Below are 12,616 nucleotides of genomic sequence, written 5' to 3'. Positions count from 1 at the left end.
ACAGAGGCCAACACTACACACGTAAGGAAAGATGTGGAGAATTAGGAAGGAATGTAAAGATGAACAATTGAAGTGACCACTGGAAGGATGAAAGGACAGACTGTAGAGTGGGAGGAGGATCAATTGGAGGAACTGCAGAAATATTGAGGAGGGCAGGAGGAGGTGCTACTGGTGGGATACAATAAAGATTCGTGAGAGGAAAGAACAAAGGGAAGGATGAAAGTAAATATGGTTACAGTGGTCAAAATGGCATCTGAGTGAAATAGGAAAACATTATGGCGAGAGGCAAGAAGTTACAAAAGGAAATGGAATTAAATGTAGGGTCAACAAGAGATGTGGCCAGGGAGCAGAATGTGTGACAAAATAGGAAATCACAAGTAACAGAAAGAACCAGGCACAAGTTATAAATAGATAAATATGACAGCAAAGGTAACTCAAACCAAGAGACCAATTACGGTCATGCTTGCTAAGAGTGGAAGGAAATTGGGTATTGTGAACAGAGGAGCGGCAGTCATATTGTGTGAGAAAGCCAACTGGGGCATAATAATCAACATTGAATGACTTATTCAATTGCTACACTTATTTATTGTTAGAAATAAACTTTTAGAATCATATTTTGAGAGCTTTATCCGCAAATAATTATGCAATTAAGTGACATAGACGACGATGGCAAGTTGCGTCTAATGCAATCATCCTGGTCACAAGTGGAACTATTTTGGTGGAAGGCCTCTTGTTTTCCCCACCTCTATATTAGGCCAAATAAGGCAGTCGGATACGGTTATCCGAGACAACGGTGCAGACATGATCCTCTTGTTTCTGTGTGGAAGGGTATGAGTAGCACAGCTGTAGTCTTTCACAGGAGGCTCTCGTTGGGTAGCACAGACGTAATCTTTCACCGGCGACTTTTGTTGGGTAGCGCATAGGTCATTTGGTGGAGACTCTTGCTGGGTAGAACAGCTGTAGTCCTTCAAAGAAGGGTCTCGTTGAGCAGCGCAGCTGTAGTCCTCCACAAGAGGCTCCGGTTGGGTAGCACAGTTGTAGTCTTGAACAGGAGACTCTTGCTGGGGAGGGCAAGTGTAGTCTTCCCCAGAAGACTGTTGGGTAGAGGGAGACTGTTGAGTTGCACAAGTGTTGTCTTTCCGAGGAGACTGACGTTGGGTCACACAGGCGAAGTCTTTCAGAGGAGTCACTTGGCCATTCCTGCTGAGATTGTCCGTGAGACTGATGGGATGTCTCTTGTACGAGTGCTGGTAAATTGTGCTTGGTGTACGCTTCATGGGCTTGCCCATGGAAAGGCGTGGAACTAAGAGTTGCGGTATCTTTTTGTCAGCTGTGTAATCGCCTAGTTTCCAGAAATCATACTGATATGTGCTAAAAGGAGGCCGCTGATGCTTTAGTTCTTCTTGCAGCGGACCCCACTCAAGAAAGTTGAAAGTATGTCGGGGCTTTGGAGCCATGCTCGGTGTTATAGTGCCCTGAAACAAGTAGAAACACACATATTAAAAAGATTTAAATAGCAAATGCAGAGAAGCTACTGTTCCACTTGACCCAGAATGAGTCCTCATTCAATCCTTCTATTAAAGACTATGTTGCAAGAGTAATTGCTGAATGATCATGATGGAGTTTGCAATGTGTAGTCCTAGAAAGAGAGGCACAGACCTCCCTTCTACCCATGTCTTTTGTATATACTCACTCAGTTGAGTGAAATATTCAGTACTTCAACATTTTCTATCTACTAGATTTTGGTTGGGGAGAAAAGAGGAGTTAAAAGTTCTGACCTTACACTCATGTCCTAAAAGTGTAGGGTATACACATTTTAGACCGTTTATAAATTTGAATGACGAAATAATAATGTAATATTATATTAGCATTTTAAATGTATCAAAATGAAAATAATGGCAGAGGATAAAGGAAAACTCAAATTTAACTACAATCACAAATGTGAAATTTTGCCACAAAATACAACTAACATTTGGGCAAAGGAAAACCTACATTCACATGATATCAATTCAGATCGTAGATTTCTTAGTGTGCAAAAGGGTTCAACATTAACAGCCTTCATTGGAACTTTCCTATGATATTGAATTAAAAGATAATACAAACTGGGAGTGTAATAAAGATAAGAATATGCAACATTATGCAATGAAACTGGTCCCTGTAGGCTATGCTGGTCCTCTGTGGAGTAGTACATTTTGCACACACTTTAACAGATTAATGGACTTTTTAGATATGGAAGTCTATAATTGATGAGGTGGAAGGATGTATACTTGTTTCCCCCCTGAGCACATCTACAGGCTTCACGGAGCACATTCTGGTCGATGAGTTTATTTCCACAGCAGTAGTTGTCCTGCTACTGTTCAATCCCCTATACTGCCAATGTAGGATGGCAACAATTATCCATGTTTTTCGTTCCTTCAATGTTCTTATTTATTCAGAGAAAGTCTTATTGTTAAATATTTCATAATTTGCTCACACTGTGATGAGTCTGCAGTCTTGCTAATATTCTATGCAAGAATTGTGTAAAAAAAAAAACCTGGATTTGGGGGTGAGCCAGAGATTTCTGAGCTTCCCTTGATGCTACTGGCGATGCTGCCGGACTATTCACTGACTATACTGCCCAAGTGGGACTTGGAATACTTTTTGACGATTACATACTCTGTATAACTCTTCTTCCGAGTGCCTTCACGGCCTTTATTCGGTATTGCCTATTCGGACTTTGCAATACAGCACTTTAACTTTTAATTGATCTAGAACTCACTTATTGAACGGGGTCCATCACTTTTTATAATTGTTTAATCTGCTAATTTGATGACGGGGAGGTGCCTTAATGTGCACTGCCTCATGAGACTGAGGTTTATTTAACACCGCCTCCGGTCTAATAACACATGGGACAATTAAATGTCGTACATTTTGGGATGTCTAAATTTTGGTGTGCAGGTTGATCCCCACACTTTTTAAATAAAAAAAATAATAAATTAAATAATGGTACAACAATGTATATATGACCACAGTTATCAGCACAACAACATAGTCACACAAGCGCGTCAAGGAATTTTAGAAAAAGGAAACATAGCGAAAAGTTTTATAATACAGAACTGTAAACATTTTTCAGCAACACCAATAAAAGTACCTGCCCGTTAACAAAGAGCAAATCAATACACATAACAACGAAGCTAAATCAATCAATACTAAAGGTAAGAATATTAACAACATATTTTGAAATGCATGCATTCACTTGCCATTCCTAGATATGGAAATGACAAAAATGCACTCTCAAGTTTATGTTTCCACATGAAGGAGCTCTCTAAGCACTAAACCACACAAAAACATTTATTATCAAACTATGAATTTGAAGCAAATGCTAGAGACAAGAAACAAGGGGGCATATTATCAAGAAACGGCGTTAAAATTATCGCCACTGTAGCGGCAGAAAACTGCAGCTGAAGCGGCGATAATGGGCTTGATAATATGCCCTTGAGAATTCTCATAGGAGCCCATGTTCTGGTGTCAACATGGGCTTCTATGGGAATTCTCTGCGGCATATTATCAAGCCCATTATCACCGCTTTAGCTAATTAGATAATTTTAACGCAGTGCTTGCTGATATGCCCCAAGACTCATAGAGAAGCACATGGCAGCGATGGGAAACCCAGGGTAGCTTCTGTAGAATGAAACTCCAGCACTGCCCTGAGGATGGAGAAGTGGGCACCGCCAGAGGTCCAAGAGTCCCATGGCCAACATCCAGGGCTCACGACCCGGAGGAGTTGGCCATTATTGTGAACACGTTTGTTCTATTTTTCGCGGTTGTGTTCCTTTGAAGCGGTATTACCCTGGGCACAGTACAGAGTACGGATAGCTCAGCACAGAGACTTTGTGTTCTTCTAAATCACCCATTTTCAATCCAGACGCATACACCACAAGTTCCTTTTTATTCTGACAGCATGCTTTATTTCCTCCATCCTGCCTTCAGGCATGGCTTACCCATCAGATGCTTCATTCCGGATATGACGTCATATCGGTTCCACAATGCGCTTCAAGTATACATTTGAAGGCTCATGTGCCAAACCTATGATATCCGGCTATTGGTGTGCTGCCTTCACATGCACTCCTCTGACCCAGACACCACATATGAGGATATTACACAAACAGACTGCACACATGGACTGGTGTACTGCACAACCCGGGTAACACAACAGGACAAGGTACGGCTATTGCACAGATTTTTGTTGGTTTGAAAAGCCGGGTCTGGTGTGTTAATGGACTAATAGGTCCACTGGAGGAGCCTGTGTTTGACCTCATGGTCACAGGTTCAAATCCCAGAGGGTCCACTCAGCCTTCCATCCTTCTGCGGTTGATAAAATAATAATAATAAACATCTGTTATTCAGCAACTTCTGAGGTCGATAAAATAAGTCCCATTGAGTGGGGTAACAATAAACATCTGTTATTCAGCACCAAGATACCCTTCTGGGTGAATGTGCACTTTACAAATACACGTTATATTAAAGCAACCACAAAAAGTCCCGTTCTGTTGGTTTTTGCAGACAAAGTCTTACCATGGGCCATTGATTCACTTTCTCATCATAAGGCAGTCACACCAGCTGAAGTTAAACCCATTGTCTTCCACCCATGTCATCTGCAGAAATCCTCTTTGTGTGAGCCTCTTGTCTGATTCATATTTAGCAACAGATGCCAGCAATGGAACCAAACTCAACCTTGAGGCTTTCCACGCCCTTCGAAGTCATCAGATTTTGAGCTATCTCTACTTATTGAACGACCTTCCGCTAATGAGCAGCGAGAGGAAAACAACAGATTGTGACATCAACAACTTTGAGTATGAGGACTTAATATGAGCCCCGTATACTCGTTGGAGTTAACATGTAGAACCAAGGGGCCCGATTCACAGAATTAACTTAAGACAAAATCCTAAACTTATTACTTTTGGTATTCACAGAATGCACTTACTACTTTTGGTATTCACAGAGTGGATTTACAACTACTAACTTTACGTCCGCACTCGAGCCGGAGATTCCGGCCCGGAGGCGGAGCTTCCGGCCCGGAGGAGGGGCTTACGGCACAGAGGAGGGGCTTCCAGACCGGAGGCGGAGCTTCCGGCCCGGAGGCGGGGATTCCGGCCGGTTGCAGAGATTTAGCCATGGCCGAAATCTCCACCTCTGGGCCGGAAGCTCTGCCTCTGGGCCAGAAGCTCCGCCTCCGGGCCAGAAGCTCCGGCCCGAGTGCGGACGTAAAGTTAGTAGGCGTAAATCCATTCTGTGAATACCAAAAGTAGTAAGTGCATTCTGTGAATACCAAAAGTAGTACGTTTAGGATTTTGTCTTAAGTTAATTTTGTGAATCGGGCCCAATGTCTTTAACTACTGGGAACTCCTGGTGGTTGTCTCTTGTGGGACCATCAAGATACCAGTTCGCTCCTTTACGCAGCTTATTCTTAAAGAATTTTCTTTCCTGCTATCCTCACAGCTCACTCCAGTATGGACTCATAGCTCTTCTATGGGCCTCTGTTCACTTTTAGTGAAGGAAAACAAATTCATGGCCTGATTTCGCTCTTGGCGGATGGATTACTCCATCACAACAGTGACAGATATTCCATTGCCAAAATATAAATCCCAGTATTTCCTATGGGATTTATATTTCGGTGGACATTGCACCCCGATGAGCAAGATTATACACACTACTCGGCAGCACACTAAACCTACACTAAACCTGACCATTTTTTGGTCTGGAACAGGTAGCAGCAGCCGAGATAGAGGCACTGGTGTTGAATGACCACAAAGCGATCTAAACACTCTGAAGACACCCACCCACACAACATTACACCTGGCGTATGAGAGATAGAGACACCTGGAATATGAGAGAAAGAGACACCCGATGGATGAGGGACAGAGACACCTGGCGTATGAGAGACAGCCTTCTTTTTAGCCAACAGAATAGGAAATCAAGAAGGGATGCCCTCTTACTATTCCTGAAGGAAAGCGATACCAGGGGGGTACGCTTGCGCACACTCTGGGAGGCACTCAAGGTCATCATGAGGCGCAAACTCATATCTATAGCAGCACCCTGCAATAAACAAAGAACAGACAAAAGCTACAAACTTGAAGAACAAGTCAGAGGGCTGGAAAGGGATCATCAACAAGCGGGGGCACGAGAGATATGGCAGACATTACAGGCGGCACAAGCACAACTGAGGCACTGGGTATGGATGGGCAGAGCAGAATACACCTTACTAAGGTTAAAGCACAAATATAAGGGAGGCAGTAAAGCTGGAAGTGTTCTAGTATGCAAACTGCGAGCCCATGTGGCTGAAAGGCACAACCACTCCATGTGCACAGAGACACGCACACTACATACCACGGACCAGGTGACTCGACAGGGGTTTCACAACTTTTACTCCGCACTATAAAAAAGGAAATGACTGGGGAAAGGGAGATAGGAACCTTGTTAGAGAGAGTGTCTCTCCCAAAACAGACAGCATACCAGGCCAACCCCTTGGAGAAGCCAATGAGGTCGGAGGAGGTCCTTTCAAGTATCGCTGGACCTAAAGGACAGAATCCTCGGCACGGAGGATTTACAGCTAGGTTTTATAACACATTTTGTTATGAAAGGGCTCCTCCAGTCAGACGTCTATTCAATGGGGTGGAGTTGACAGGGATGGTGGCATAATCAGTGGAAGAGGTCTCCATCACAATTATACCCAAACTTGGCAAAGACCACACAGCTCTGTTCATGACAGCCACATTTCCCTTCTCAATATCGATGCCAAACGATATAGGGGCAATTTGGCGCATCGTTTGGGCACCTATATGCATGCCCTTGTGGACCCGGATCAGCCAGCTTCATACTGGGATGCCACAGTGCAGATACCACCAAAATAATATTGCACTTGGAAAAAGTGAGGCTGGCTGGTAAGGGATCAGTCTTATTAGCCAAGAAGGCATTTGATCGGTGAACTCAAATGAACACTAACCCAAATGGGAGCGGACCACAAATATATCACATGGGCATACCTGCCAACTTGAAGAACAATCTGACTGTGTGAGGAGGGGCGGGCCCTTGAAGGGGACGGGGCCTCATGTCGAGAAGTACCTATGAGGCACTTTTAAACCTCACCTCCCAAACTTCCACTCCCCCCCAAAAACAAAAAAAGCTTGCTGAAGCTGTTTTTTTTTGCATCTTAATGGACAACGGCAGCTCAAAGCCTCATACAACGAGGCATAAAACCACTATTTACAGTAGTTTTCAGCTCGTTTTCCCTGCCACCGTGTGATATGGGATCCTCACCGGGAGACCATGGTATGGGAACCAATATCATGTGTCACAGGGTAGCACTGTGTGAGTTGGCAGGTATGCATGGATCTTCAGCAGATACTGTAATCCCCAGCCCAGGGTCAGAGTTATCCGGCTCAGTGACATCATCAATAATGACTAGGGAGGGAGATGAGGCAGAGATGCCTGCTGACCCCCTGCCTCCCCCTCACCCCTAAACGCTATCCTCATGTATCCCTCCTAGACTCATCTGATACCTCAACTTTCTTCCAAGTCCACTTCTAGAGACTCTTCCCTCCTCCATCCCTCCTTTGCTCATCCCAAACCTCCTCCTACTGCTATGATAGTCAAATAAACACTTTCTAGACCCTTCCCTCTTCTATCTCTCTACTATCGTTTTCAATCCAACTAACTCACTCACATGACCACCGCTCAAATTAATTTCATATTTCCCTATACCAACACATCACTAATCCTTTCTGTGTTCCGGAGTAGCATGTAGTAGTAGGATGTGGTCCGTCGGCTGCGCTGCCACCTCTGGTGCAGGAAACCAGGGTTCGAGCCTCGAGGTCGCGTCCACATCCTGTGATTCTGGGCAAATCACTTAATCTCCCCGTGCCTGAATGTGTAATGTAAATACGGTGCTATGTAAAGCGCTCCAATACCTTCGGGTTGAGTTCGCGCTATATAAATATGCAAAAAAAATAAACAATAATAATAATAAAAAAAGGCACTTCAACGCCTCGTCAGGGGTAGTAAGCATTATATAAATACAATTACAACTTACAAATAAATGTGAGGCAAGGCCCGGAGGATGTGCACACCACAGCCAGTGACATTTTAACTCTCTAGGCTTGGGCAGGATTCGAGAGCGGCTAAAAGGGGTGAAGGGTCAAGAGATGGGGAAAGGTTGGTTTTGCTTAAAGTTTATTTAATTGTGTTGTCTACAGGGGAAATGTACTTAGAAGGAAGTCAAAATCAAATTGATTTCAAAGATGATAGCCTTCTTGGCCACTTATTAGTTCTTTGCATCTGATGCTCTAAACTGTAAAGAAAAATGATGGATTGCTAGCAACTATAAGACATCATGATTAACAGTTGGTCTTGCCAGGAATATTTACTTGGGGAATGATTCCTCACTTAATGCTCTGAAACCACCGAGCTGATGCATGTCTGTGCTTCATAGCTAAAGAAAAAGGTTTATTTAATTGCGACCCATCGAGTTCTCAACATATAGCTTTTTCAGCCTTGAGGAAGCAGCTGTGTTGAGAAACAGGCGTTGGCTGATGTTAATATTGAATGGACTCTGAAAAGTGGCTGGATCAAGGAAGCTCTGAACTGGAATTTATCTGAAGAATAATCAAGGGAAAGTTTTGGCTTCATGAGTTTGTATCTGGAAACAGATTCACTTATGACTGTAAAGACAAAGTAAGTTTCTTATTATTACAAATATTGAAGAATGCTTCAGATTGTCTCCTGTGCCTCTGATTAGACTTCTAATAACACTCTGCTTATCTTTCATGTGCACATCGGGCAAGATACCCATTGTTATGAAACAACTGTAGCAGAGAAGCGACGCTACCAGGAACAGGCTCTGTACCTTCAGCTAAACTAAACTAGCTCCGGGGTGCTCCCCTACTTTTTTAGACTAATGTAGTGGACCCCAGGTATGGTGAAGTGCAAGTACAACTTACAGCACAGGGAACTTTTGTCAGAATTGGTCTAAAAACATTAATTAGCCATGATTATACAAAGCACTGAATTTTTCAATGAACATATGGATGTATTTGATTTTCATGCAGTTCCGCGGTCGAGGGGATATTCCGAAAGAGGTAAGATAACGCAAGCAGCCACAGCGTTGACGCAAAACTCATCATATTCTGCTAAAGAGGCACAAAGTTAGACATATTAGTGAAATTCATATTGATAATTCTAAAGGTACACTTAGAATAGGGGAGGAGAACTTATGGAAAAATATGAAGCTTCAGAATTGACATCGTAAGAAATTAAAACTGCGACAGAAAGTTTAGAAGATTCGAGTATTACAGAAAAGAACAACAGCCTCACACAGCTATATCTGCATTTGAATCTTCTTTACAGGTGGTGAAAAATAAAAAGACGTCGTGGAATGTTATAAAAGACATACTCATTTCTTAACCTTATCTTAAATATGCTAAACAAAGAGCTATCAGCAGAAGAGATGCAGAATAAGATTTGGTCTCGGTGCAATAATTTAAATTGTCTCCTTTTACTCCATAGGAGAAGGTCCCTGCCATCCTGCGGCCTCTTTGCATCTATGCAACGCATGTTCATTGCTTCCTGGGTCCTGGTGTCATGTGTCCATGTTTGTCCATGTTTGTCTCCATATGTCTCTCCATGTACAAGCCTCCGCGTGTCTCTGTCACCGTGTCAGTGTTTCCCCAGGTTGGCATCACCCCTGGGTCCATATGCCATTATCTGTACCTCCTAGCGTCTTTCCCCATGTAGAATTCATTTGCCTGGAGACGTGTTTTTCTGGAAATGGGCCATGGACAGGGCGTTGATGAAAGTGGGATATAAACTACTGATAATTATTACTCTGTTTTGTACCACTTTTAAGATAAGAGAGCTGATTGTTTTTTTTTTTTTTTTATTCTATCACCACCCCTACCTCTGAGTCAAAATAGTTTAAAAGTTAAATCAGTCCAGGAAAGGAAATGAGCAGAGATTGTAATGATCTGTCTTTAGGTCTGGCTATAGACAGTTTTATCGGTTTGAAATGACCTCTTGTCAAAACCCAACACAAAGCATAAACACAACACACATAAGACACAGAAAGGGACTTTTCGTCAGCCATTGTTAGCAACTCTTAAATCTAATCCAATTCCAGGAGTCCTCTTGTAATTGAAAGTATTTATTAACATTACCCGACAACCCTGTCGACACCTCCGGGCTCTTAAAACAGAACATTAACGTAGTACACATCGTAACCAACGCACTTTAGGGACCAGCGCATGCGCAGACCTAAACTACACCCACTAGCTTGTTCAGACGAGTCCTTTTCTGGCGTTGGTTCCGTGGTTCTTCTTTCAGGATTTGGGACCAGCCCACGTCAATTCGAAGATATTCACATTGACTCTATTTAGGTGATTAACACAAAGTAGTCCCTCTCCAAACAGCTGTCCTCATAAAAAGCGCAAAGAGCATAGGTAAAGGCAATTTGTTTGATATTGGCAGTGCTGACTTGCTACATTAAGAATCTAGCCGGAGGGTGTTTCCCAACCGGCCTGGCCCTGTGCTGAGCCACCAGAATGAGAAACACGTTTCCTAGGTTTGTTATGTGTCCATAAGTGAACAGCCTGCTCTCCAGTGCTTAATTTGAGCCGGTGGTTTCCGGTCCTCCTCACAGGCACCTAATTGTCAACACCTGCACTTATGACAGTCTGTCATATGGTGGCGTTGTTTTTCTAATTTAGAGACGAGCACAACAACAGTTGTTTATCAATTCAATATACGTTAAAAATAACTAATACCTGCTGCCAAAGCCAGTTATCGCTTTGAGGTGCCTGGAATAATCGGGATTGCGACAATTGCTACACTCTGTGGCCCCGGTAGTGGGAAACCTCCCAGTTACATGATCCATGGGATGTGTTTTGATTATCCGCTTTTTTTAAAGATTGGTTGCAGCAATGTATGCATTGATCTGAGGAGTAGAGCAAAGATCTGAGTACAAAAATAAACTCTTTAATTCTTTATTTCAGGGAGCTAGATGCAGAGTTCCATGGCCCGAGGAGGCATTTGAATGGTAATGAGGTATACTCACTTCCTCCCATGACTAGGATCTCAGTTTTGACTCCGTTCATGTACAGAAAGTTCTCCCTCAACCAGAAAGGAACGTGGTTTGCATATAACGTGAGGTTAGGTGAGATGTCATGTGTGTGGAGCTGCAAGTGTTCTTGTGAACTGCCTGCCTACAGTTGGAAGCTCATTTGGGGTTGGTCCAGTAGATGTGGCAAAGGACATATACAGGGTTAAAATGTCAGTAGATCAACAACAAAAATATTGCGACAAATATTGTGGCATAAATATTGTCTAGAAAAATATTGCTTCATTGGGTGAAGATTTTCTTTCATTAACAGCAGGGTAGGGGCAACATTTTTGTGAACAACAATTAGGACACAACATTTTGGAAGACGATATTCATACTGCGATAATCTGGTACCATACTGTATGTAGAGATAGATATGACATGAGGGATGATTGTTGCATACGTCACAAGCCTCTAAGTGTGTAGATGATTCAACATACGCTGTCCTGTTTTCTTGACTGCACTTGCTAACAGCTCTATCCATGAAAAGGAGGGTCCAGTTATACCTCCTCATTCCTCCAGCCTTCCCAGTAGAATGGTTTGTTCAACGCTGTCATCAGCTGCGAATGGGGTGATTTGTATCATCCTCCATAAAGAGGCGCTATGCTCTGCTATTGGCAAAGGTTGATGTAGTAAACCTTGAGGTCTGAATCCTGCTGGTGGTTGTGGAGAACGTGGTTGAACTCCTGCATAGTCTTGGAGCTGACGTGTCACCTCCCTTTCTATGAGCAAAGTAAGGAAGGTAGAGATTTATTTTCTTTATAGTTATTATTACATGCTACTAACCACCCCATCTAGTGATTTCAGAGCACCAGAGAGGGTGGTAATGGATGGTCAGTAGTAAGGAAAAATGCAACCGAATGACCTCACAATTCAATGTTGATGGAAAAGCCTTTGATATAATGTAATCTCAGCTCAGTGGGAAGGACATACCGGCCTCAGGCATCTGACCAGTAGAAATATTAGATAGCTGGACAATTAGACTCTGACGGCTAGGCTACCCAAATGCCAACTGAAGAAGTGTATCTTTCGGGATTTCCTGAATCTGATGTAGTAACTTTCAAGTCTTAAGGGGGGGAGGGGAGGCTAGAGAGATCCGCAGTAGAGATTTCTGGTGCTGAAGGGATCCCCGTCCGGATCTTTAGTATTTGACTCGCTGGGAAGTCAGCAGACCTCAGTTGGTGTTCCAGAGGTTTTGCAACAGTAGATGTGAAGCAAAAAGGTTTGAGATGTATTTAGGAAAGCCGTTGTGTAGAGCTTTGTGGAAAACGCAGCGGGTTTTGAAGGAGGTCCTCTCTGTCGCAGAGAGCCAGCGCATCCATTTGAGGGCTGGGGTGATGTAATTGTGGTGTTTCAGCCCTACAATCAAACAGCCAAGTTTTGTACTTGTTGACATTTAATGAGGGATTTGTTTATGGAGACCTGTATTACAGTATCCAGGTGGGACTGAATAACTGCCAGTACCAAGGCGAATTTCTGGAAGAAGAG

General features: G+C 43.2%; 1 protein-coding gene across 2 annotated transcripts in view; it reads right to left on the bottom strand.

Annotated features, from left to right (window-relative positions):
• Window positions 1-567: 567 nt before the first annotated feature.
• CIMIP7 (ciliary microtubule inner protein 7) overlaps window positions 568-12,616 on the bottom strand; it is a 204,529-nt gene continuing 192,480 nt past the window's right edge. For both annotated transcript variants that reach the window (XM_085624299.1, XM_085624298.1), the window contains exon 4: window positions 568-1,475. In XM_085624299.1, coding sequence (XP_085480425.1) covers window positions 711-1,475 — 765 coding nt within the window. In that variant the 3' untranslated portion in view covers window positions 568-710. The remainder of the gene's footprint in view (window positions 1,476-12,616) is intronic.

The sequence above is a fragment of the Triturus cristatus genome, chromosome 9 (genome assembly GCF_964204655.1).
Source record: "Triturus cristatus chromosome 9, aTriCri1.1, whole genome shotgun sequence".
NCBI classification, from domain to species: Eukaryota; Metazoa; Chordata; class Amphibia; order Caudata; family Salamandridae; genus Triturus; species Triturus cristatus.
This window is presented reverse-complemented; position numbering and strand designations above follow the sequence as displayed.